This window comes from Cydia strobilella, chromosome Z (assembly GCF_947568885.1).
Source record: "Cydia strobilella chromosome Z, ilCydStro3.1, whole genome shotgun sequence".
Lineage (NCBI taxonomy): Eukaryota > Metazoa > Arthropoda > Insecta > Lepidoptera > Tortricidae > Cydia > Cydia strobilella.
The window spans coordinates 56,096,910-56,124,853 of NC_086068.1; the positions used below are offsets into that span (position 1 = coordinate 56,096,910).

Here is a 27,944-nt window from a genome sequence, read left to right on the forward strand (position 1 = left end):
TACATCTATAGTGGCGCCAACTGGTCAATGTCATAAATTAAAGAAAAAGTGACGAAGCCCTCCAGTGCTGAGTGCTCCAGTCCAGTAGTGTGACTACTTTAAAAAAAAAACAAATCAAAATATTTAATAAAATAATTTGATTTGTTCTCAAACTTGTTCATATATAAAACGACTTTAAAGTGATATTTTTTTATTGCTATGGATTAATTATGGTTGCATTTTTTTGTTATCTCAATATTTACTTACTACACTGATTTTTAAAGTACCTACAACCTACCTTTTACAATTTATCTTATATATTATCTTAGAAATTATTAATTAACTCTTAAATTTATTACGTAAGTTGTTTTGGTACATTATTTTGGTTCCCACAATTTCTTTTCTTGGTTAAGTCTTCTTTATTCTCCATGTCGCGTCACTGAAACAAGAAATTAATTTAAAAGTTTTTGGCAAAAATGCCATTTATGGTACAAGCCATATGGTATGGTGGCTTTTATCGCTGACTGTACTTTTCTTTCCACGGGCAACTAATACTCATCGAGACAATTCTAACAACCCCAAACACAATTAGTTTGCGTTGTTTTATCACAGAGTTCCCATGGCCACCTCCTGTCTCCGTCATCAGATCAGCTCAATGTCATCATAATATTGCATTGCCATCCTATTTACATAATGTATGAAAATTTTCAGCTCAATCGGGCGTTGGTTAACATTTACACCCGAGAAGATTTAAATCCCTCCTAAATTGTAGGTGGGTAATGTGGGTATCCCAATATGGGACCGGCAAGAAACTCGACGGGACACATGTTTTCATAATATTAGTCTTTTTCCCACAATGTTCAACTCGAAGATTTGCGGAAATAGCTCAAAAATGCTCCTGAAAGTTGGAGAACCTTGTTTTTAGGGTTCCGTACCCAAAGGGTAAAAATGGGACCCTATTACTAAGACTCCGCTGTTCGTCTATCCGTCTGTCCGTCTGTTCGTCACCAGGCTGTATCTTATCAACCGTGATAGCTTAGACAGTTGAAATATTCATAGATGATGTATTTGTGTTGAAAACTAAAAACAGAATCAACAAACGTAATTTTTTTGCCGTTTTTTGCGTCATCATCATCATCATAACTTAAGAGCTTTGCTCATGTCGGTGGAGTAATTGCCAATCCTTTCTTTCCCGAGCCAGTCTTTTGATTTGCTGGTACTGGCTCCGATATGTGATTTTAGGCTTTCCACTGCCTCTCCTGCTTTCCTCTGCCTGCGTTTTTTGCGTAATGGTGCGGAACTCTTCGTGCGAGAGTCCTACCCGCACTTGGCCGGTTTTTCTGTAATTTGCTTTGAAGAGCATTACGATAACTAGGTATTACTCACTCTTCAGTAGTGCTTGGAACGCCCGGCGGACCCTGGTGGCGGCTGCGGCGTATACTACAGGATTGAGGGCAGAGTTGGTATATCCAAGCCATGTGCACCATTGCCATGTGGAGTCTTGTACGCAGTCGCAGAGGGAATCTGCAAGAGTAGTTAACTGACTGTAAACCTTATTTCAAAGTGATAAGGACCAACGCCAATGACAGTGAAGTGTTGATGTTAGCCCTTAATTTGGCACAAAAAATCAAGGCAGTGAGTGCGTGCCTTCTTGGCTCTCAATATTCTGGTTCTGGTTAGGAATAACAGTTATTGGCAAACGTTTAAGTTTTTATCGCTGACTGTACTTTGTTTTAGCAACTAATCATCATCGAGACAATTCTAACAACCCCATACACAATTTGTTCGCGTTGTTTTATTACAGACTTCCCATGGCCACCTCCTGTCTCCATCATCAGATCAGCTCCACATCATAATATTGTGGTTCAGTTTAAATATCAACGCTCATATAGCAAAGCAAATCGAACGCTATACAAAAAATCGTGTGTAGAAAGAACGAACTAGCGATGGGCGAGTCGAGTTGTCTGATTCGAATGATTCGAATCACATTACAGGCGAGTCAACTCGAATGAAGTCTCCGTGCAATTCGAATCAACTCGACGTAGCGATTTCCACGCGCGAACAACGAACATTTGTTATCCGATCCGGTGAGTCGGTGATGCCATTCGAATCGCCAACTCGCCGAGCCGGGCTAGATGCGATTCGGATCGAACCAATTCACAAATGAAAACTTACCTACTTGCCTTACACTTACAACTGGCCAGCGTTAAGTAACTCCTCTGAACATATACATATTATGAAACGAGGTGTCAAACAACACTGGCTACTTGCTCACAGACGAGATAAATTTTTGGTGAATTAATAGCGTACTATCTGTCGCCGTCGCCCCGTCGCTCTCGTTCCTACTAATGGGAGTGATAGTGATGGCGATAGGATAGGTACACGAATTTTGAAAATACTTGACTATAGTCGGAGAGTCCGAGTAAGGCGATTCTCTCATCTCATCCGTTATGCATTATTATACGTTTTTAAGCAAATAAATGATTACATCGAAAAAAAAAAAAACATTTAAATATCACTGCAATGGTTTACATTGGTGAAAAGATTTTGTTTGTTTGGACACTTTCTTTACTAATCGCACTTAACTCGTGAGACATATTTTAAAATATTTAGATCAGTACGGTTTTTACTCACTATTATTTTTAGTCGCTTTAGTCTTTACTATGGCATAAACAAAAAAATATTTTCTAGGAATAAGAAATGCATCAATAACAAGAAACATTTTAAAAACGAAATAAAATAAGGCCCAAAATGGGGAATTTCCTTTATATCGTTTCTATTTTGATTAGTTTCTTATTACGGGGAAAAATAATGAAAAATTCATCAAAATGAACAAAAATGACCTGTAAACTTTTCTCTGTTGATCACCATTGCACACATATTTCAATTTCAATATATACTTTTTGAGACTCATATAAGGATCTTTATCTATATATTAACGACATGGAGCTACAATTTCTCAGTCCACACATTATCTAACATACTTACTACACATAACATACGTAGTCTTAGATTGAATCAATTAAGAGGTGAAGGTACGTAAAAATTAGTTATCGTTTCTTAGACTATGTCCTTGACCTTGTTAGGTCTGGCGATGTCCTTGAATTAGACGAAAAAATATTGTTTATAAACAAACTCTTGGTGACCGGCGAATGGGGAATGGAATCACTGGGATCTCTCTAAGTTATCTATGGTTTTTCTTTGACACTAGTTGAGTTTCGCGCGCTTTCTCATTGCGTTTTCAACTATTCAGTGCTGTATATCAAGTTTTATCAGTTTCATTTTGAGTTTTGTATCCGTTAAAATGCCACCCGCCAATGCCAATGTCCGCGTACCGGAAGACGAACTGCCGGTAGGCCTCCAACAAGATGGAGCGACGACCTGGTGAAGGTCGCGGGAATTCGGTGGTTGCGAGCGGCACAGGATCGGTCGGAGTGGCGAGCCTTGGGGGAGGCCTATGTCCAGCAGTGGACGTCTATCGGCTGACATGATGATGATGATGATGATGAAAATGCCACCCGGTAATAGAAAAAGTGTAGTGTGGGAGTTTTTTTAAACTACTTTCTACTGTACCATATGACTCGCCGTCTCGATTCGAGTTTGCTCATTGCCCATGCCCTGCTATCCAAAATTAAACCTTAAGTCAATATATCAATATATCTCTGTACCACTTGACTCGCCGTTACAACTCGAATTTGCGGGCCTTATCCGTGCACGTTCGACCCGGTTGCCGTGTCGCTAAAGACGCGAATCACGATCCTTCGATCCTACGGCCAAACATTTTCGTCGAGTCGAATCAACTCGAGTTTCAATTCGAATCAGCAGACGAATCAATTCGAATCATTCGAATTGGAAAAAAGTGGACTCGTCCCATCGCTAGAACGAACCGTGCATGTGCATGTGCAGCGAACTGAGCGCAATTACGATATCGTCATCAGCATCTCGTAACCCAGTTTAAGCGTCTTCACGCAGGCAGCAACAGACAGACGCACATTCGCATTTATATTTTATTAACATTTTTACTAAATATCAACGTTCATATAGCACAGGCTAAACCGAACGCTTACAAAAATCAATAAGACAGTTAAGAATACCTACTACTAGGTAATAGTGGGACCTTATACATCGAAATAGTGCAGCGAACTAAGCCGACTTAGCATTGTGTAAGCATCTCGTTACCCAGTTTGTTCATAGGAACAGCGACATCTATCGACGAATTGGGTATCTAAACCGCGAAGGATGTTTGGCAATGATAACCAGGGGGGCGAAACTTAAGAGCGACGTCGGCATCATATGTCCCCCCTCCACCGAGTAGTTCGGTTGCACTGTAGTTGCTCTCCGTGTATTTATTCAATATTTCGGCAAAATGTAGACGAAAGTGCTTTAAAACCTGATACGCGAGTTGCAAAAGACCGTAGCAATACTCGTGAGTAAAGTGAACACACTCGAAGTAACTGAGCAAAATTGCATTTTATTCGACCGGGTAACGAATATCTGTCAGTTGTGTAAACACAAGGTTGACAGCGTTTCAAAAGTAAACCGCCAATCGCGCAAGATAGCGCAATTCACGACGACGCGCAGATTTTTCAAACCTAAACCATCTACACTAATAGCATGAGCAATTGAGCATGAAAACACGAACCAAAGCAAACGCGTTCGTGAATGAATCGATCTATATCCATCATGATACAAAATGAAAGAAACAATCTCGCCACGGTATAATAACGACTCTCTCTCACTCATATGATGACGTAAAGTGAGCAAGTGCCGATACAGTTGCGAGCGGGACCAGTGATACATGCGGATATAAAGATATGAGTGATATATATCCCAGTGAGAGAAAGATATATATCACTCTTTTCTTTTTACTGACACATTTCGCCCATCTCTCTTCAGGATCCTTGGAGCGCGAGCTCGACTTGAACTTGGCCGGTTTCGCGTGCCGGAATGAGGGCTACCATTTTTGTGCTCACCAGTTGGCTCCACTGCCGATGTAGGTCCAGAAAAACAGATCTAAAAATTCTTCTATGCTTAGTTTTATAAAATCAATACGTTTTAATATACACAAAGTTATTTTAACGTCTAAATGTGCTATTTTTTCAACCTGTTTAATTTTGCATACATAAGCACAATTATTGCACAATAAGGAGTGAAAATTCCTGATAAAAAAGCTTGTAAATCCCAAAACTTCTATGCATTTGACATTTTGGTAGACCTCCATCTACACTAGCGCCCCTAGCGGCGAAATTAAACGCGGTAGCCCTCATTGCATGGTCAGGGTCGGAGCGCGGGCTCCCCCTAGGGGCCCTTAGCATATTATGCTTTTTCTACTGTTCGGTTAATCCGCCACTGTAACTAACAGGGAAAATGATATATAAGCTTGTTATATATTATGTGATAAAAAGTGGGTTAAAGGTATGTTCCTCGGACCAACATTGGGAAATTAAGGTTTAGTACATTTCAGAATAAATTGTATCAAATCACGAATTGTTTTGCTCTATCTCCGCGAAGTAAAGCCAACTCAGGTGGGGGATGCATTAATTTAGTTCCGCTACTCGGCAACAGATGGCGCTGCTTGTCATGGAAAACTCAAATTACTTACCTACTGGTAACATGACGAAAAATGGAGTCCAGCATATCAGGAAAAGGCACATGAGACGAATTATGGTGATAGTAACCCTTCTCTGTCGCTCTGCCGCTCCTGCTCTGAAAATTATTAAGTAGGCGCCATTATAAAAACACAAATGAGGATCTTACAGGCCGATATCGTCTGGTGGACTGATAGTCAGTGGGCCCCTTTAGTTATTATGTAACACCCCAGTTCAGGGGTAGGGGTACCCAAACTGTACGCCGCGGCGCCCTGGCCCTCCTCCTAACCCATGTTAGGTATCTATTTCGAATAGCCTAAATAGCTAGGTTAGGGCGCCGAGGTTAAATTTTAATATACGTAATAATAATATAATTATTTATTCAGATAACTAGGATCCATTGGGGTTAGGTACACGGTGACTTAAAATCTATTGTCAATATTTAAAATACTAAATAAATTAATTTAATGAAATAAAAATTTACATTAAATTACCTAAATTAATATAATCAAAATTCACAATAAATTATTAAAATCAATTAAACTAGAACTCACAAATAAACCAATAAAATCAATTAAATTAAAATTTACAAAATTAACTACCCATGATCATTAAGTTATGAATGTGTTTGTGCATGGGCGAATCAGGCGTTTCTACAAAAGTTTTAGGATGCCGTTAGAGCTGCTCCGCATCCTACTGACTAGCGAGGCAGTTATTTTGCGCACGATGGCGTGAAACCCGTCTGTGCGTGCCTCCGCAAACATTTTAGAAGCACTACAGAAGCGCGGGGCAGCTTCAACAACGCCCGAAAGCCGTTATTATATTGTACCCTCAGGGCACTGAGAGCCTTCTGAGTGCAGTTGAACCACAGGCTGCTCATGTAGAAGCTCTGACAGAACGCTTTAAATAGCGTGACCTTGACTTGATCCGAGCAACGAGCAAACCTGCGGGCCAACATGTTACTCCTCACCGCGAGTGCCCTGCGTTCTCTTTCTCTTTAAACTTACAATTGCACCCCGACTGAAAAAGATTGAGAATACGTAAACCTTATTGCAAAAAATAAGGTACAAAATAATACAACTTACTCGTCTGTTTGTTGCGAGGATTCCGGGCACTTCATCTGATCCATCTCCACAATTGGACGCTGTAAGAAATAAAATGTGACGTTCCACGAGGGAAGGTACCTTATGGCGGTCGGCGCTTACATCGCGTTATACCGCATTAGTATTGTGCCGCCGCTAATAATGACGTAAGCGCCGACCGCAAGTCACCTTTCGTCTGAAATTGCACAAATAATATGGAACTTGTGATCTGACCAGGGGCCTATTTCTCGTAAATATTATTAGTTTACAAGTATATTAGTTATTAGTTACTAGTAAAAATAATATTAGTTCTGATAATTTCTGTTTCTCAAAAAAAATTCAAATCTCATTTTAGAAGCTAAATATACTCTAAAAACTGTAATAGATGTCATATATTAAAGAAAAAGTGACGAAGCCCTCCAGTGGTGAAGGCCGGATTCGAGCTGGCGTCTTTAGCTATCGCGGCTAACGCCATGAACCCCTAGGCCACCTCGCGACGGCGGTACCCGTCCCAATTTCTCGACTATATTCCGACTTAGTAAGACTAGGGGTGTTATAGCGAGAGAGACTAGTGCTGCCATCTATGAACAAGTTTGCGCACAAATAAAATTATTTTATTAAATATTTTGATTTGTGTTTTTTAAGTAGTCACACTACTATATATAAATTAAAAACTGTAATAGATGTCATATAGTAAAGAAAAATATATATATAAGGAAGTTTCTTTAGTAACTTTCCATTTTTGTTTTTCTCAAACGAAATCTTTCATTAAACTGAAACGTAGATTCAAATAGTTCGTAAGTATTTCTATTTAAAAAAAACTCGACGACGGCGAACTATTATTAATTCTTCTTCACCGTCGGAACCTTCCGAATCAGTCCAAATTTTGTAAATTTGTTTTTTATTATTTAATTTTCCACAAATACTTTGGGCTAATATTTTTTACAAACCTTCCGAGACTAGTAGCTTTATTAACTTTTTTTACTAGTGTAGTTTATTTAATTTTTATTCATGAAACCACAACCCAATGGGCTCTAATAATATTAGCTAATATTTATTAGTTGGCAACTAATAACTAATATTTTATTATTGTAGCGTCGAGAAACGCAGACTAGTAAACTTGTAAAAAATATTAATCCATGGACTAGTATTATTAGTGTAATGTAGTTTCGAGAAACGGGTCCCTGATGTCTATAATTAGTGAACTAATGTGGGTGGTGGGTGTCGGCTCAAGGGCAGTAACGCCGCGTTAGGTTAGGTTTATCCTCCTGAGACCGTTGTTTTTTTCTTTTTTTATTTGGAACTCTTAGTTACTATATAGATTCTTAATTAGATTGTGGAATATGTGCAAAATTTTGTACGCTGGTCTCAGGACTCAGGATAGGTTACCTATGTGTGTTGGTAAAAACTAGGAGTATTTACAGTCCAATATACGACTCGATTAATAATTTAAACTACTGCGAAGTTCGAGGCGTTACAAACTTGTAACAAGCTCAAGTACTAGAGAAAACTCAAAATATTTACAACAAGATTGAATTCAATACGCTGTGTTTTAATTGGTTTTAACTGACATAACCGAGCTATGATTATCTTAAGGTTATTCTTAGACAGATCCGTTAAATTTTAAATTCTTCATTTAAGGATATCGTACCTCAACTAAAGAGAAATGAAGTAAGCAGGTGCTCACTCCATACATCAGTTTTGTTACCAAAACGACTACTATTATCGTAGTCGACATCTAGCGTCAAGTAGCGGAATTAACAGAACTTCTACTCGACAATAGATGTCGCGACGAACGAAAGACGGAGTAGATTTATTTATTTACTCGAGTAAATTTTGCAGTTTTGGATTTGGAATAGTCCTTATAATATACCTATAGTTGAGAATACCTATATACCTATAGTTCAAATTCGATTTGATTTTGTCTCCTTAAAAGGAGCTGACTAGCCGGTCGAACAACTTTGTCAGTAAAAAAGGCGCTAAATTCAAATTTTTCAATGGGATTACGATTGCCCTTCGCACCTACATTCTTTAAATTTGCTCTTTTTTCTACTGACAGAAATGGCTTGACAGACTATATGATATTCAGGAGCTACACCATTACACAAGATATCGGCGTACCTGGCCCCTGTGTGCGCGGATTGGCGGGCGTAACGCCAAGGCGCGAAGGATCAGACCATACTGAACTAGCATGATGCACGTTGGCACGTAAAATGAGAAGGTCACGCTGAAGAACACGTAGCTGGAAAACACAAAGGTAGATGGAAAGTTTTTTCTCATTAATATTTTTTAGAGTAACATTGTTCTAAACTGATTGCTACTGGCAGATAACTCAATTTGGGGATCCGGCACACCCCGCAACAATGGCAAGACGAGCTGTACTCCACTTGAGCTGCTGGAGTCCCCGGCAAGCTCGGCCGATTTTCACCTTCCCATACAAACGGAGTTTCGTTCTCATTTTAAAACTACGTGTTGGATTATAATGAAACTTTGCACATACAATGACATGAGGTATATCTAGGTCTGTGATTAGTTTATATAGCTCCAGTTTATAAAACAAACGAAACAGAGCAAAAACAAATTTTGTATGAAAAACTTAAATGTATTTTTAACTATGGTATCTGAAGCTACATAAACTAATTACAGACAGATTTACCTTATCCTATTTTAAGTTTCAGAGAAATCTAGCTACTCGTTTTAAAATGATAGCGTAACTACGTTCGTATGGAGAACCGAGCTTGCCGGGGACCCTTAAAAAAAAGAATGACCAGGAAATCGCGTTTTTTAAGAGTTGTCATCCACTGGGATGGATAGGACTGGCCAAATAGATGAAAAAGGAGCACTTTTTTATTTATTTATATGTTACCTTTGCCTGACTCTCTTTGATAGAGAAAGATAGTCTTATTGCGATTCCTATAAGAGGAAAGAGAAAATAGTGCCATGCCACAGAACTATATCAAGATAGAAGCAAAGAGGATATAATAAGATAGAGCGGTACTGTCATAGTAGATTTTGTATCCAAAGTAAATTCACTGCCATCTATCGACACACTTTAAAACTAAAAATGAAGATGTATAAAAATACGATAAAATGTATTTAAATATGGATAAATGGTTTTTTTTATTTGCAAATTATTTTTATGATTTTGACCCATGTTCTTTCACTGATTTCACTTAGCGCAGGAAAACGTTTTTTACGACCAGTTGCTTCAATCCATTTATTTTTAATATTAGGATCATTCGGAAAACTAAAAAATAATTGCAATATAGAAGTAACCATAACCTGTTTGTTAATAATATTTGCTTTGCACTACGTACATTATATAGCTGTGTAACGCGACACTTTCTCAAATAAATCATAAGCCGTGCTTAGTTCACATGAAGGCTACTAGATGGCGCTAGTAGGCCCCGAATTCGAGGTAAACTTTGGACATATTTTATCTTTCCCGTAGCTTTAAAATTCTAAAACCTTGTGTTACTTGTGTTATGTGTTGACTAGTTTTTTATGCAAACAATACGAATGTGCAAATCAAGATTAATGTAAAATAGGAAATAGCCAATTCCTATACGAACTGTAGTTCAAAGTGCTCCCACGAGATGACTATAGTGACGCGCAATGTTTTGAACTTAATTCCTGTCTCGCATTTCGTAGTACTTGATTTTATTACAACGTAGCAAGTGCATAGATATAGATTAATGTAACATTGTCGACCCATACATATGTATCATTCGTCTATGTACACAGAGATGGCGTTAGCACGCCATTATATCTCGTCATTACTGACTTCTGAAACCCTGTAAAAAATACGGAACATCATGTAACATGTTCCTAAAAATATATTGAATGTATCCAAATAGTTTAACATATGAAAACAATGGGCATGTTTGTACAACTTAACTGTTTACCAAACCATCTCACTAGATGTCACTGTGCTTAGCACACGCCGTTTCTACTTCGCGGTGTTTTCCTAGAATAACGACCCGATGAAGTGATTTTTGTAAATGTTGAGAAATGGTTAGGAGTCAAATAAGCGAACGGTAGCGTACCATTTGGGACCTAACCGGCCTTCTTGACACACATAGTTAACCCAGTAAATTTCTTCACACCACCAAAAATAGATATAACTCCGTAATAGATGGATACAATCCAATAAAAACCGTGCCTCGAAAATCACGAAAATTTGATTGTCGATCACATGGCGCCACTAGCTTTGGCCTATTCTCGTATAGAGGGCGTTGACGGTTTCGTTTGTTATTTATAATTTTAACGCATATCAGTTAAAGAACATGGGTCAAAATCATATAAAAATAATTAATGCAAATAAAAAAATCATTTATCCATATTTAAATACATTTTAACGTATTTTTATAAGTCTTCATATTTTGTTTTAAAGTATGTCGATAGATGGCAGTGAATTTACAGTGGTTACAAAATTTACTATGACAGTACCGCTCTATCTTATTATATCCTCTTTGACACCACCTAGGCGCTCGACTGCCGTCCTTTAGGACGCCGCTCGGCCTTAGGCAGTTAGTATAGTTAGTGTAGTTTAGTGTAATTGTAACTAGTGCCGACTGGAATAGACTTCTACATCGTAAATCGTCTTTGCTTTCGCTTTCACCCCGCACGGCCCATCCCTCTCGGTGTAAACTACTCTACAGCTGCATAATAATATAAGAACATAATTATCATTTCGTCTGTTTTCCAAATCGATTTTAACAATCGAGTAAGAAAATCGCAGTGTACAGCACTATTCTTACTTTTGACAGAAAAAATGAGAAATTGACCTTGAACGTGACTCGACAGTGCTCGACAGTTTGAATAGCTTATTTTTACATCGCTGGTTTTGAACGCACGCCAAGTCTGGCTCGTCAAATTTAAGCCGCAATGGAAAGCTAGCGTTGGCACACAATCGCCCGCTACTGTTTTGATGAAAATAATAAAATAAATAGTTTTTTAATCAATAACAGATATTTAAGGACAAATTGTACTTATCAATGAAAGGAAATACCTCCATTAACAGCTCCAACTTTATTGGTAGTGTTTGAACAGTTAATTATTGCGCAAGAAACCATTTTGTTTTTAAAACCTGACGTCGCAAGCAGACATCGATCGGGAGCAGACTGAAGTTCGCGGCGAGCAATTGAGCCACCGGGTCGCAGTTTCGCCACGCGAGGTGTACATACACTCTTTTCTTCTATCTTGATATATGTAGTTCTGTGTGCCATGCTTTGTCCTTATCACCGACCGGGTTTTTTTTTCATGGTCGGGTTATGGCAGCATAGGTAGGAGGCGATGGCGAAATACCGAAATTTATAAGAGTGAAAGAGAAAAAGGATTAAGCTGCCATACATTAACCTGTCAATACATGAATATGTCTTTCTCTTACCCCTAGTCGCTCGGTTTCAATGGTTTCATGTCTATAACTACTATACTATGTCTACGCCATTGCGCCTATATTATTCATAATTTCATACTTGTCACCTTCTTACAGACAAATTAAATCCATATATAAACTGTATAAAAACAGGCCTCTCTTACCTAGGATTAGTATTAACAGTGCACGCCTTATCCATTTCATTGGTCGACACGCTATCCGACTTCACAAACGCCTGCGGTAGTGCCACCGCCGCCGCCGCCGGCCAAATGAGCACGGCGAGTAGTTTAGCCTTTTTGGCGCGGTCGGCGCGCGACAGCGGGTCGGTGATGCCGCGGTAGCGCTCCCAGCCGAGCGCGCAGAGGGAGAGGATGGAAGCTGTGCAGCAGAGGACGTCCAGTGTGCTCCAGCAGGCGCAGGTGATGAAGCCTACGATTTTATTTCATAGTTGATTAGATTAATTAGCATTTTACGAAATTATTATAAAAGTTAAGTAATCGTGTCATATCATGCAGTCAAGGTGAAAGCGAAATAATACATGGAGACTGATGAAATTCTAATACATACACTAAAAACTCATTATTTTATCCAAAATTAAATGAAACAGAAGTTTGTAACTTTGACAAACATGTGTTTGCTTCGTTAAAAGTAAATATCTTGGGTCGACTAACTTACGAAGGAAAATAAAACTCTCAGTTAGTCACAAATAGAAAGAATGACAAACACAGTCCATACCTAGTACCTACTTAACTTACTTAGTCTAAAAGTAAACAGCTCCCTAGCAGCCGCCAGTGGCAGCACGCTGACGCCGACCAACAAGTCCGCCGCGGCAAGACTAGCCAACGGATAGTGCTGAGGCGATCGGCGCGCTCGCCAAAGCGCCGACACCACGCCGGCGTTACCGGCGATTGTGGCCACGGTGAGCGCCGCCATCGCCGCCGCCGCCAGCCACCATTTGGTGTCGGCGGCGGCGCGGGGTTCGGGCAACCTGGAATGCAGAAATACTTATTTTTAACGACTTTGTAGCCTAGTCGTTATTGAGCCTGCCTACAGTGCCTACGACGTTCACTGCTTAAGGTCCTGAAGGGATTTATTTGTGTGTTCCTAGATTATCCCTTCAAGTGGCGGTTAACCCGTGAATAGTCGGATCGAAAAGTATTAACTTGTCGACCCACCACTCACGGGTCGATGGGAAAACCAGTAAACTGTCAGTCACCAGTGAGCGGCTAATGAGGTGTTGCCGTATTTAGAGGTGAAATTGAACGCATTTAAGTATAGTTTACGCTCTTCTAGCGCCCGAAATTAGGTAGTGTTAGACAAGAATAACATACCGTAAGAAACACAACAAAAACCGGCCAAGTGCGAGTCGGACTCGCATTCCAAGGTTTCCGTAGATTTAACAATGTATTTTTCATGTGAAACGTGGGTGAAATGTCTATAAAAATTCCGTTGGGGTCGGATCAAAAACTAAGTAATTAAGTCCGACTCACACTTAACTGCACATTTCTAATAGGTTTTCCTGTGATCTATTTCAAAAGATATTTGTAAAGAACTATTTTGTGTATTTATTTCAAAATTTTAGACCCAGTCGTTTCGGAGATAAAGGGGGGTGGTCATTTTATCGCTATTTTCTTAAATAACTTTTCTAAACTAGTTATTTTAAAATTACTGCAAAAATATATTTGAGATTCTCACAAAAAGCTCTTTACAGTACATATGGTGCTACTTTCTCGCACTAGTGCGTAAAGAGCACTTTTCGTGCATATGTCGAAAGTTTAAAGGGCCATAGTACTGTAAAACGTTGTACGAAACACGTGCGAATAGGTAATTCGCAACTTGTTTCGAATTTCCTCTTTTCCGCACTTGTATCGTAAACAAATATTCTTATGCCATTGAGATTGTTCACGTATTTATGAACCCTTCGATAAGCCAGCTGGTCCTAGGTTCCCTAGCGTATTAAAAACTTTGGACAGGCATTGCAATCAACCAATATGGGATAGCCACTGACCTTGAGCACACGCCGATGATCTTCGGAAATCCTGGTCCTTCTTCAGCTAGCTAGCTCTTCCAGGGCCTTGAGAGATCGTCACACACGCCTTGTCACTTGATTGTCCGCAAACACCACCGAAATACCGAATTTTGGTAATATTAATACACAGAGGAACATGCGTTGCAGCCGCGCCCGAGCCGAAAAGTGATTGACAGTCCGAGGTATCGAATCTACCTCCGAATTGGCTCCGAAACGGCATACCCTCATATTGAAAAGATTACAATGCCCGAACAGAGATTATGAAATATCCACTTTTCTATACAGCTAGTACGGTCGCCATCAGATATATTGGAGCGGCCGAGGTGCTCACAAATATTTGAAAACGCACTCTAACGCCCTGACAATAGAGGCGTGTTCAGATATTTGTGAGCACCTCGGCCGCTCCGATATATCTGATGGCGACTGTATATGGCTTTGTGGGTGCTTAAGTTGGCATTTACTCTTATAGGGACGAACAGCTTGTATCGAGTATTAGGTATCTACTTATTAGTAGGGAAGAGCCGTCGTTTCGTCCAAGATTTAAAAAAAAAACCGGCCAAATGCGAGTCGGACTCGCGCACGAAGGGTTCCGTACCATTACGCAAAAAACGGCAAAAAAATCACGTTTGTTGTATGGGAGCCCCTCTTAAATATTCATTTTATTCTGTTTTTAGTATTTGTTGTTATAGCGGCAGCAGAAATACACCATCTGTGAAAATTTCAACTGTCTAGCTATCACGGTTCATGAGATACATCCTGGTGACAGACGGACAGACGGACAGCGAAGTCTTAGTAATAGGGTCCCGTTTTTACCTTTTGGGTACGGAACCCTATAAAAATGTTCCGAGATAGGTTTATTGTGTCTAGTCCTAATATTGTGTTGTGTATTGTGTGTGTTGTGTGTATTGTGTGTGTTGTGTGTATTGTGTGTGTGTGTTGTGCAAGTCACATACGTAACCACAGGTTAAAGAAGTCCATAAGAACATTGCTGTAGCTGACACATGGTATTTCCCATGTAACGGATAATTATTAGAAAATATCGGTTTACACCTCAACGCATAATGATGCACTGCCAAGGACACGAAGGGCATCATTAAGTGTTGTAGTTACTTATTAGACTAATATTATTAGTACACGATCTGGTAAATTATTAAAGGGTGGTTCAGAGATAGAGGCCGCTTTGCCGTTTATATGACTAGGAGAATAAACAATTGGTGCAACTAAGCTTTACAAGGATATCATTCGCGACGGTCGAAATTTCTTCGTTTTAGATGATGAAACTTACGTGCCGCTGGATCCGACGCAAGTAGCGGAGACAAATACTATACATTTAGGAAGATGAACTAGACACCAATTGAAGACACTGCTCCCGACTGGGAATAAGCCAGCTAACAGTATTTCAGCGATGAAGCGAATCTGGAAGCGGATTTCTAAGTAAATCGCAATTAAAACTAGAAAACCACTTTTCAATCGATTCCGCTCCAAGATACTGAAATGTATAAAAGGTCTTGTTAGTTTGTAATTATTTTTGCATATTTACTGTAAATAAAAATGAAATTTTTGTCACTTTATTTTAGTTACGTAGCAATTTACATATCTACAAACGGCCTATATCTGGACCATTCTTTGACCAAAATACAACTTTAATACGATTTAGACTGTCATGTTATTAAACGACCTTTCGTTTCTAGTAAGCGACAAAATACCATTTTCGATTTCCGCTACTGTATTTTATATTATACTTTACAGTACATATGGTGCTCCATTACGACACCCTGTGCTATAATAAGCACATTACGTAACAATATGTACTGTAAAACGTTGTACGATACACGTGCGAATAGGTAATTAAAACAGTAAAATAATAAGATTCTGAGTAGAAATAATATAAAATTACCCACATTTAGGAATTTGTTTTAAAAATACCACATTACGAAAGAAATAAACAGTTGCCTTTGAGTAAGTACTATTTATTTTTATAGGTTTTTTATTTATTAAACCAACTAAATACATCGTAACTGCTGTGCGTATTTTGGTGATTTTCAAGAAATTTGTGGTGCATATTCATAAATCTAAATCTAATGCAGCAAATGTGGCTAGAAATAAATATGGTGGAAAGGGCAATCCTCTTCAAGCATAGTAAAATAAGATTTTGTGTCAAGTGTATTGCACAATTCCATTACTCTTCTACTGTTAATGTTTTCAACATGAGGAAATACGAGCACGACGTTTTAATTATCTGTAAACAAATAATAAACAATTAAAGATAAAATTAGGTTAGGTTAAAGGAAATAAACACATTTTTTTAACAAGACAATAAGACCAAAAGGAGAGTACTTAGTACTTTTCACTAGTTTAATATCTTTTTAAGTCTGAGCAAAATCCAAGTAAAATACTAAATCCTTTAATAGAAAACTTTTCATTTACCAACACCATAAAGATATAGTTAGCGCAATGCAGTTATGGGGAAGTATATACCAACATATTTGTGGCCTCGAAGTTACAAATTTTGCTCACAAACTAGCATTAGGCCAGGATTACACTTGTAAGTTTTACTTACGTAAGTAGGGACAAAGCTATTTGCTAGAATGAGATAACGATATTCTGTAGTATAGCTGTGTCGCTACTTACGTAAGTAAAACTTACAAGTGTAATCCTGGCATTATAAAAAGATTAAAGGATTATCACTGTATAGGTATGTGGGTAGTTTTGCATACTGTAATTTTTCCTCATTCATTCGTTGACCGTTGACCACGAACGTTGTAAAGAGTTCGAAACGTCGGGATGTGATATATTTAAAATTACTTATATGAGATATATTGCCTTTAAATAGTTTTATTTCAAAATTAAATGAGTTTACGAAGATTCTAAGGACTTCGAAAGTCGAGACTGACCCAGGGCGGACACGCTATACATCTAAAATCACTTGCGTTTCTATGTGTGAACGGCACGTCTGAACACGCGTCATGCGTCATAGTGTAAGTTGCTTAAAAATAGTACTGAGCGGTCGGCAAACGGCCGTCAATCTGGTGTCGCGGGGCGAGATAATTCAAGTCGGGAGTTGTATGATAATACTATTACTTATTGTATGACTGATGCAGTACTTGGTCCTTCGATTCGGCCATCTTTCATGGTCCCTTCTACAAACAAACTTATAATTTACCGTAGACATAGTAAGCACGCCCACGGAGACCACACCACTGGCCTTTAGAGCTCTCGGAGGCTGCACGTTCTTTAGGAACAGGAGAACAGCCTTTCTGTTCCTGACGTCCATCAGTTCCCAAGGAAGGGAGTATACCTCGTCGGCGAGGGTGTCACTCTGGGCAAAGATAGATATAACTCCGTAATAGATGGATACAGTCTAAGGAAAAAACGTGCCTCGAAAATCACGAAAATTTGATTCTCGATCAGATGGCGCCACTAGTTTTGGCCTACTCTCGTATAGAGGGCGTTGACTGTTTCGTTTGTTATTTATAATTTTAACGCATACCAGTGAAAGAACATGGGTCAAAATCATATAAAAATAATTAATGCAAATAAAAAAAACATTTATCCATATTTAAATACATTTTAACGTATTTTTATAAATCTTAATTTTTAGTTTTAAAGTATGTCGATAAATGGCAGTGAATTTAAAGTGTTTACAAAATTTACTATGACAGTACGGCTCTATCTTATTATATCCTCATTGCTCTGGGGAAGTAGAGTCTCATCAACTGTTCTTAGGACCCCTTTGTTTGACATAATTATTAAATAAAATAAATAAATAAATAATAAAAATAATAAAAATATTTATTTCCAGTTAATGTTACAACAATAGGATATTCTTTTACAGCAAAGGTTTAAAATTTAGATGTTAAAGCCTAAGATTAACGGTGGTCTCCACACTAGGTAAAGCCTGTATCGTGGTTACCAGTTTAAAGATATGTACTTAAATATATCAATTTTGACTTTTTTTTTTTTACATTAATTGCCAATTACACTATGTATCTATTTATTTAAATTACGTGAGCAAAAAGGTGCACAAGTTAATAGCAGGTAGGTATTTTAAAGTTTAATCTAAATGTAAATACAAAGGTTAGTGTGTGTGTGTGCATGTATGTATGTGTAAGTGAATGATGTGTGTGTGTGTGTGCGCACGCATTAAATCATAGCAAGCAAATATAGCCCTACGAGTGAATTTGTTCTCTTGGGATCAGATACCAACCGAAGCCACTATCTACTACTATTACCTTACAACTTTTAAAATTTCTTCACATTCGTCATAACTCCAGGATACCAGAAGAGCCTGGATTTTCATTTTGGCTTGACTTAACCGACAATCTTTAATATTACAGGTTTTGAGTAATTTGTTGTATATGTGTGGAAACAGAAATGTTTTAAACCGTTTAGCAAAGGCAGATTTAACGCGCGGTTTCGGGACTTGGAATATTCTTTTCTGTGACATATTTGTCAGGTTAGATGAATGATTAGTATCTCTGTGCATGAGCATGGTAACACGTAAAATGAATAATTTTCTCACTGTCAAAACTTGAGCTTCACTATAAAGAGCATGTGTAGGATATCGTCGGGGTCTACGTAAGGAAACCTTAAGAACCGCCCTTTGAGCTCTTTCCAAGTCTATTAAAGTGGACTTAGCACGCAAGAATGCAATAATCTAAAATAGATTGACACAGTGCCAGATATACCATTTTAAGTGTTTGTCCGTCTGTAGCGGCTCTTAGTAATTTCATTGTATAAATGAGTTTCCGAACCCTACCCGCTGTTATCGCGATGTGCTTTTTAAAATTAAGTTTCTCGTCTATTTCTATCCCTAAGTATCTTAAGGAGTTAGCTTTGTTAATGCTGTCACAGAGGCATGAGCAGGGTGAAGGGGCATAAACGTCACAATTTATAGCATGGACCTTAAGGTTGGCCATTGATGGAGGGGGGCTTGAAGACGCAGATTTATGGAAGCACAAGAATTTGGTCTTGTCTGGATTCAGAGTCAAAATATTTTGATCCAGCCACTGGGACAGCTTTTGGAGACCTAGCGTTGATACGTCTTTCACCTGATCCCAAGAGTGGCCATGAAAGACTATAGCAGTGTCATCTGCGTAGCAAAAGACTTCACTATTTGGAAGATCGAGAGACAAAACATCATTTATATATGCGATGAACAGCGTTGGGCCCAAGATGCTACCCTGGGGAACCCCATATGATACAGGCATTGGCTCACTGACTAGGCTACCGATTTTAACGCGCTGGTCCCTGTCAGTCAAGTAACTAGAGAACCAGTTCAAGGCGATTCCACGTATTAAAAGTCATAATGTAATGATTGTCATATTATCGTTAGTCATAATTCCGAAACCGTTAATTTTTCAGGATTTGCCTCGGGTTATCCTATAGATAGGTTAGGTTAGGTTTGTTTTATGGCAATCCTGAAAAGGTGCACGTTTCTGAGAAAAACCAAATTATGACTAATGATAATATGACAATCATTACATTATGACTTTCAATAATTATGTCAAACAATAGAGACCCTGCTCTTAGGGATACCAATTTAAAAATGACATTGAGGTTGTGTCATATAAACACTGCTGTATGCAGATAGGCCTTCAATTGAATAAGCTATTCAATAATTTCATATTTTGGTGAAGCAAATATTGACATACTTATCTCTGTATCCCTACTATCCCTAGGGAGTTATAGCTTTTTTTTCACAATCAATAACTCCCGCGGGAACAATATAAGCCTTTGTCCTTTCGTACACCTGCATGTAATAAGATCATTTTCGAGCAAGTGTGATGAAAAATTTATTGTGAGATATGTACAAAAAATTGTACAAGGAGATTAGAATTATGTGCGTAAAGGATGACTCACGTTAGACCGGGCCGTGTCCGGGCCGGATCTTCCGGCGCTTCGTTTTCTATGGCAAGCATCACGTGATCACCTGTCATGTCATAGAAAAGTAAGCGCCGGAAGCTCCGGCCCGGACACGGCCCGGTCTAACGTGAGTCATCTTTAATAAAGACAATTTGAGTTGTAGGTATTGGAAAGTGTAACTAAATCGGTATATTGCGGACCTTGGTACTGATAAATTCAAATATCACCGATGTCTGGATTAGCTGTTGAAACATCATCAAAGTCAGGAATCCATAATTTCCAAGAGCTTCAGGTGTCTGCAAGAAAACATATCACCTGTTATCACTTCACCTTATAAAACAGTCCCCCACTAAACTCTAAAACTCCAAAACTACTTAACGGATGTTCGTGCAGTTTTCACATATCAATATAGTGATTCTTGGGAAAGGGTATGTATAATTTGCTAAGGTTTTGTGTAGTTTATTCTATTTGGCATTATTGAAAACCGTGTGCTAAATTGTTAGTCAAAGTAATAATAAGTTTTCAATTCGTACTGTAGGTTTACCCATATTTTCATTTTTGTTATGTAAGTAGGAATGTTTATTTGCATATGTTCCTGCCTCGAAAATACTAATGTTAACAATATTATAGTAATCTTTACCATTGGAGAACATTCTAGCAGCAACACACAGCCAGTGACCTGATGGAACGCGAGGTAAATGCACAAACTAATGCCGAACGTTTCTGAGATGTTTATCATGAACCTGGAAAGCACCCATGAGAACATTTATAGCCATGATATTAAATTAAGCTATTAGATTTATTTGTGAAAACGCATATATCTCGTTTAAGGCAAAGACAAAGAGACAAAATTCACAAGTCGAAAATCACGTCAAAGCCGGTCATATGCCATAGAAGTCACCTTGCGGGAGCGGGTTTTTTTAACTACTAGTTCATATTAAGTACCTGTCGGATTGTCAGATGTCAATTTTTATCATGATTAGAGCAAATTTTACTATCTGACGTACCGTTTTTGAACTACAAGCAAAAAACTGAAAAAGAGCAAAAAAATTCAGCAAATTCGGATTACACTTATTTAGAACCAAATGAAGATATTAAAACGATTTCCAGCTTGCTTGGAAATAATTCCTGGAATTTATGAATGAATGAATGAATGAAAATTTTTAATCCAGAAAATATGTCCATATGAGGTTAAAACATTTAAAACGAATTACATAATAATATATGATTTAATTTACATAATCAAAGCTATTTAGTATTTACTTACTCTTTAATTACTTGGTCTCGATCAATTAAATCCTTTAACCGTACAAATACTTCTTCGTTATATTCACTCGTACCCGTTCCCATACACTGTTCCATCTCATTCGGCCGCGGGAAGCGTCTCAAATCATGCACCAAAATATTCAAATGCCCCGCAATGTGAAACACCATTATGAAAATCAAAAGATCCATGCAAAGAAAGGTCACTGCTGCGTTATAAGATGGATAGAGGTTCAAAAAGAAAACTAAAAAGTAACCTTTAGTATCAGTGTACTGGTCTACAAATGAAAGATAGTTTCCAGAATGCACAAAGGTTCCGTTTTCTGGTCTATGGTCAGAAAACATGCCAGCGTGGATGTTTTTCCAAAGGGGCACCATGTTGAAAAACATCATGGAAAAGAATATTTGTATGTGGATTATTACGGCCGCTATGTTGCAAATTTTAGTGATGCGACGGAGCTCCTGAAAAATATTGACAATATGAAAATTCAAAGGTAAATTTTCAATTGCAATTTTGTTTATTCATCACCATCATCATATCAGCCAGAGGACGTCCACTGCAGGACATAGGCCTCCCCCAAAGAGTGCCGCAATGACCGGTCTTGCGCCACCCGCATCCAGCGGACTCCCGCGACCTTTACCCGGTCATCAGTTCACCTTGTGGGGGGCCTAATACCCACGCTGCGCCTTCCGGTACGTGGTTGATTATTTACCGTAAAAGTGTATGGCGACTTTATCAATGAATTTATTCATAATTTTTCTATGCAATTTCGCAGCTCACTGTACATAGTTTGTCGTTTTTACTATTCATATAATTGTTTATGAACAACTTTTATTCGTAAACTCGTAAAGTAACATTCAGATATCTTAAAAATTCTAATTACCTATACTATGAAATTATGAATACATTTTACGCTTACAGAGAATGATTAAAGTAAGTCAAACCTAGTAATCAGCAAGGAATCAATTATGGAAATCAATATAAAAAATCCTGTAATAAGTAACTAGGACGTAATCTTTATATTTGGGAAATTTATATTTAGCATAGGCTAAACGGAGCATAGTTGTCTATTCAATACGAAATGGCGGCGAACGAATTTGACATATTTTCCTGGGCCTTCTTCACCTAAAATAAAATTCAGCTTACTTACCATAGCAGCAAATTCGGATTTATATTGATGATTCATCAAATGAAATTTAGAAACGAAGTTTTTCACGAGTAGACAGTACCTCTCTTGGAATGATAGCGTCATTCTTTGCTGAAAATGTTATTTAGATTTCACCTTTATATCTAAAATGATCTTGTACAGGAAACTTACAAAATAATAATACAAATTACGACTCATACTAATCTTACATCCTTCAAGCGTCAAACAAATCCCTACTACTACCTATCCCTACTATGATTTTAAATGCGAAAATTGTTTGTCTGTAAACTCTTGACGCTTAAGAGTCCCCAGCAAGCTCAGCCGAATTTCATCTTCCTATACAAACGGAGTTTCGTTCTTATTTCTCATTTTAAAACTTCTTCGTGTCGGATTGTAATGAAACTGTGCACATACAATGGCATGAGGTATATCTAGTCCTGTAATTAGTTTATATAGCTCCAGTTTATAAAACAAACGATATAGAGCAAAATCAAGTTGTGTATGAAGAACTTAAAAATTCGCTGTATATTTTTAACTATGGTAACTGAAGCTACATAAACTAATTACAGGACTAGATATAGGTACCTTATCCTATTGTAAGTACAAAGTTTCAGGACAATCTAGCTAGTCGTTTTAAAATGAGAGCGTAACTACGTTTGTATGGAGAAGAAGAATAGTTTGAGGCCCGGTGAAATATGTATAGGATAGTTTTTATCAATCATCGTCATCATTCCACGCAAAATCGCGGGCAACAGCTAGTTCTAAATAAGATAGATCATACACAGATTTTAAAACCAAAAGTGTCTCTCCTGTGGACAATAGTTAATCTGTTAACTAACTGTGTGGTCATAATACAGGTAATTAAATCATTTTATCTCACAAGTTAATAAAAGCGTTATGCGGATCAACAACAAGCAAAAAATAGGGTACAATCGAAAATACGACTTTAAAGTATGACTCACGTTAGACCGGGCCGTGTCCGCGCCGGAGCTTTCGGCGCTTTGTTTTCTATGGAAATCATCACGTGATCACCTGTCATGTCATAGAAAAGTAAGCGCCGGAAGCTCCGGCCCGGACACGGCCCGGCCTAACGTGAGTCATCCTTTAAGCCCTTATCTTTGGTTTTGTCCACTGGAGAGACGTGAACCTAACTGTGTATGACAAAAATTAAAATATATATTAATTATACTTACAATTATCACAATACCCATCAAAATATTAAAGTAATCGTGTCCCAGAACAATGAATTCCTTATCCGTATTATTCCTCACATAAAACACGCAAGATATTTCGAGATACGTGCTGACTGTGATCATTATGTAATGATACACTGTCATTATGCGCGTACGCATGGTTTTGGGCCCGAAAGTGTTGTATGGCCACTGAGCTATGGTGTTGAGAGAGAAACGAATCATTCTCATGTAGGGAACGTCGAATATATCCGTAGTACTGAAATGAGCACATGAAACAAAGTCATGGAATATCTACACACACTTTATATTCTACATGAGAAAGTAACTGTCACCTATTCACGCTTTAAGGGCGACTAACGCTATAATGGTCCGGGCCCGAGCCGGGCGGCCGACACTTCTTTTTCTAATACAGGTGACGGAGAATGATCACGTGATGCTTTCTATAAAACTGGGCCCAGACCCTTTGTAGCGTAAGTCATCCTTTAACCGCTGAACCGATGCAGATGAAATTTGGCATTGTGTTTCAGTCCTGGGGGATAGGATAATTTAATACAAAAAGATTAAAGGTAAGATTTTCAAGATTGAATAATATATAAATTAATAATACTTAGGAACTGGAGCTATGTATAGGTAGAATGATGCTCTTAGGCAGCGATACGTTGTTGAGCTATTAGGTGTGTTTTCAGTTTAGATTTGAACCTACTAACAGTCATGCTCTCCCAAATAGGAGGTGGAAGGTTGTTCCAGCACTTTGTGGCAGCATAACGAAAACTGCCACGAAATTGTTCCTCGCGCAAACCAGTCGGGGGTCGCCTAATACGACGCTAGTGGCGACCATTTTATCATGCAAATATGTGGGTTTCTTACTGTTGCAAATACCAAATAAAATATACCTACCCGGTATCCATTTTTTGCAGCATATAATACAACACATATATTTCACGGTTCAAAGTACAATTGTACGTACAGTTGACTCGGCTGTTACGGCCAGAAACATATTTCCAAGTCGTAAGTAAATACGTATGTGCAATGTTAAATATATCGGTACACATCGATGGAAAACAACGGTCAAGTACGAATCAGGAGTCGCTCGTAGTATTCCGTTCACGAGAAACAATACAACCGCTTAATAAGGTCAGCTCTCATGCCTATTTATATCATTTTCAACTTATTTTAAGGAATAACAATATCATAAAAAGACAAAAACTAAAAAAATCAAACGTCGTTTGACTTTTTTAGATTTTTTTTATTATTGTTAAAATTAGGAGCGAAACACCATTTACATACAAATGTTTAAATGCTCCTAACTTATAATAATTATTAAAAAAAAACATAGTTGTGGTTGATATACAACAAATTGTGTCAAAATATTTTCAATAATGTTAATATCCAGAGAGGAAAAAGAGGACGATACGACATACGATTGTATGAAAAGGCGATTTCGCGAGGGCGATCTTAAAAGATGAAAAAGCTTTAATTAATTTATTGATAAGTACAAATGACAATATTACGCTAGATGTGCGGAACTCTAAAGAAAATGCAGTTGATTAGTAAGTAGAGAATTACGTTGGTATACAATTACGAGTAGGTGGCAATCGAAGGTGGATATGAAGGTGAATAATATTTTAGGCCTAGTTTACCCTCTGGGTTTGAAGGTCAGATGGCAGTCGCTTTCGTAAAAACTAGTGTCTACGCCAATTCTTGAGATTAGTTGCCAAGCTGACCGGGGCTTATGAGCCGTGGCAAAATGCCGGGACAACGCGAGGAAGATGGATGGTAGGAAGATTACTAACTAACCTAACCCACGTTAGATTGTAAGCGCGATGTAGTTAAGCACGTCTCCTGTGTCACTTTCACTTTAGTGACACAGGAGACGCCATAAACTATTAAGGCTTGGCCAAACACACGGCGTGACGCAGCGCCGCGTCCGCGCCGCGTGATGCCGACGCGATGCCTGTTCAAACAGGGCGCGCGCGGATCGCGCCGGCTTCGCGCTCTCAACACGTCCGAACGCGGCGCGATGCGGGCGTCACTCGCGCCCGATACAGCACTACACACAGTTTCTCATTCCTTCCGGAGCCATAGATCAGAGTGTTTGTTTATTGCTACGCTCGCACTACACACCTGATGTGACCCATCGCGGCGCCGCGTGACGCAAGGGGCCGCGCGGCGCGGGGCGCGACAGAAGCGGGGCACGATGCCGGCGGGGAGCAGTCTGTTTGACGTCGCTAACTTGTTTAGTTAGTATAGGCGGCGGTCGCGCCGCGCGACCGCGGCGCTGCGTCGCGCCATGTGTTTGGTCAAGCCTTAATAGTTTATGGCGTCTCCTGTGTCACTAAAGTGAAAGTGACACAAGAGACTTCTTAACTACTAGTTAACTACCTGCTCTTCTACAAGTAAGTTTTACGTGGCGATAATGAAATACTAGATGGAGCGATCAAGTAAAAGGGGCCCCATCCTCAACCAGCTTTTGCTCGGTCGTCAGAGACGCGATGGACAGGCACCGATGGAGGCAGATCACAAGAACCAGGTGTCGAGCATCCACATCCACTGATGACCACGATCCTCAGTCATGAGGGAGCGACCACAGAGAGAGAATGAAATTAAAAGGTAAAATGGGGCATTTTATATGAAAAGGGACCTTATTGTCGATGGCGGTTATGCCGCACAGCGTCGCGCGGCATTGTATTTATATCGGAGCATCGTTTATAATGGCGTAAGCGCCATCGACAATAAGGTCCCTTTTTATAGAAAATACCACAAATATGGAACTTAAATCTAGCAATGAAAATATCAATATTGTTTCATCACGTAATAGCAGACCTAGGTACCATTACCTATATTACTATATAGTTCATCAACATACGAGGGTAAAACTGCCCCCCCCCCCTCCCTCCAAAGGCTAAACACATGTTTAAATGTAAAGATGTACACAAACATCATCAAATGAATTTAACGTAAGTAAATCCATACTATCCATACTAATATTACGAGTATAAATGCGAAAGTCTGTCTGTCTGTCTGTCTGTGTGTTACCTCTTCACGCTTAAACCGCTGAACCGATTTAATTGAAATTTGGTATACAGATAGTTTGAGTCCCGGGGGAGGACATAGGATACTTTTTATCCCAGAACCCACCCCTCAAGGGGGTAAAAAGGGGGGAGGAAATTTGTATGGGGAATCAATAACCGCTGAACCGATTTAGATGAAACTTGGTATGGGGATAGTTTGAGCTGTGGGAAAGGATATAGAATGACTTTTATCCCCGAAATCATCCCTTAAGGGTGTAAAAAATGGGGTGGAAATGTATAGTGTGGACCAATTTGGGGGTGAAAAAAGGATGGATTAAAAAGCAGATTTGTTTAAGAATTAAGGTACCCAAATTACTAATTCCACGCAGACGAAGTCGCGGGCAAAAGCTAGTATAATATAATAGGCACAACGGACAAATATAAATAAAACTTTTCCAATTGGTCCCCGTGTTAAATTAGTTCAAGAAAAAAACAAATACGAAATGAAGATTGCTGTGATATTTATAAGCTTTGTTGTAATAAATTACGTTTTATTTTACGCTAATTATCGTAATTTCGTAATATTTTCACCACACCAGCTCTTTATACTTCAAAAACTAATAAGAAAGTTTCAATTTATCCACATGTGTGGCAAAGTAATCTGATGCAAATGTTCTTTGCTCATGTTGGCTGATAGAATTTACTTTTAACGATAAATCCATACTAATATTATGTGAGTGTGTCTGTCTGTTACCTCTTCACGCTTAAACCGCTGAACCGAATAAGTTGAAATTTGGTATAGAGATAGTTTGAGTCCTGGGGAAGGACATAGGGACATTTTTATCCCAGAAATCATATTTTAAGGGGGTGAAAAGGGGAGTGGAAGTTTGTATGAGGAATCGATAATATGCAGATTGGATAGCTACCCAAATTACTAACCACGCAGACGAAGTCGCGGGCAAAAGCTATTTTTCTATTTTATATTTAATAACGTTAATTTGATTTTAATTTGTAATCTTTCGCTGGCTCGGATATCAATATTAGCACGAAGGGTTAAGTAACAATTTTGTCGCCTTGTAAACAAAATAAATATAACTATTGTTCATTTTTAAAACCAATTATGAACACACAGACATAAATACAGAATACTCACTGTTCCGACCAAATCCTGGAGAATTTAAACAAAATACACACTAAATTGTTCTACTTATATCTTTAACACATTACTGTCAGTTTTACGAGAATCACATTTCGAACTGAATCCATACTACTTATTCAAGTTATTCAACACTATCGCACAAAATCGTAGATATTTTCATGGATTAAGCAGTCCTGGCAAATTTACCAATATCAAACAAAATTTAACACCGTTTATCCTGGCTAATTTGGATACATTACAAGCAAATTTT

At 38.5% G+C, this 27,944-nt stretch overlaps 2 protein-coding genes across 4 annotated transcripts; both read right to left on the minus strand.

Moving 5' to 3' along the window:
- Positions 1–121: 121 nt before the first annotated feature.
- Positions 122–27,944, minus strand: LOC134753992 (5-hydroxytryptamine receptor 1A-like). Of its 2 annotated transcripts, none has more exons than XM_063690035.1 (8): positions 14,035–14,206; positions 12,782–13,014; positions 12,191–12,455; positions 8,771–8,891; positions 6,653–6,711; positions 5,582–5,685; positions 1,366–1,503; positions 122–418 (listed from the first exon to the last, which is right to left on the minus strand). In XM_063690035.1, the coding sequence occupies exons 2-8, from the start codon at positions 12,957–12,959 to the stop codon at positions 399–401; spliced, it is 885 nt and encodes a 294-aa protein (XP_063546105.1). In that variant the 5' UTR covers positions 12,960–13,014; positions 14,035–14,206; the 3' UTR covers positions 122–398. The 2 variants fall into 2 exon arrangements, with proteins under 2 accessions (XP_063546105.1, XP_063546104.1); XM_063690034.1 differs by lacking the exon at positions 14,035–14,206 and adding an exon at positions 27,689–27,944 and having other exon boundaries at positions 123–418.
- Positions 16,182–24,498, minus strand: LOC134753931 (uncharacterized). Of its 2 annotated transcripts, XM_063689908.1 has the most exons (8): positions 24,422–24,498; positions 23,525–23,780; positions 22,335–22,442; positions 21,188–21,645; positions 20,561–20,663; positions 20,121–20,216; positions 17,219–17,374; positions 16,182–16,294 (listed from the first exon to the last, which is right to left on the minus strand). In XM_063689908.1, exons 1-8 carry the CDS (start codon positions 24,442–24,444, stop codon positions 16,235–16,237), a joined length of 1,260 nt encoding a protein of 419 aa, XP_063545978.1. In that variant the 5' UTR covers positions 24,445–24,498; the 3' UTR covers positions 16,182–16,234. The 2 variants fall into 2 exon arrangements, with proteins under 2 accessions (XP_063545978.1, XP_063545979.1); XM_063689909.1 differs by lacking the exon at positions 22,335–22,442 and having other exon boundaries at positions 16,188–16,294.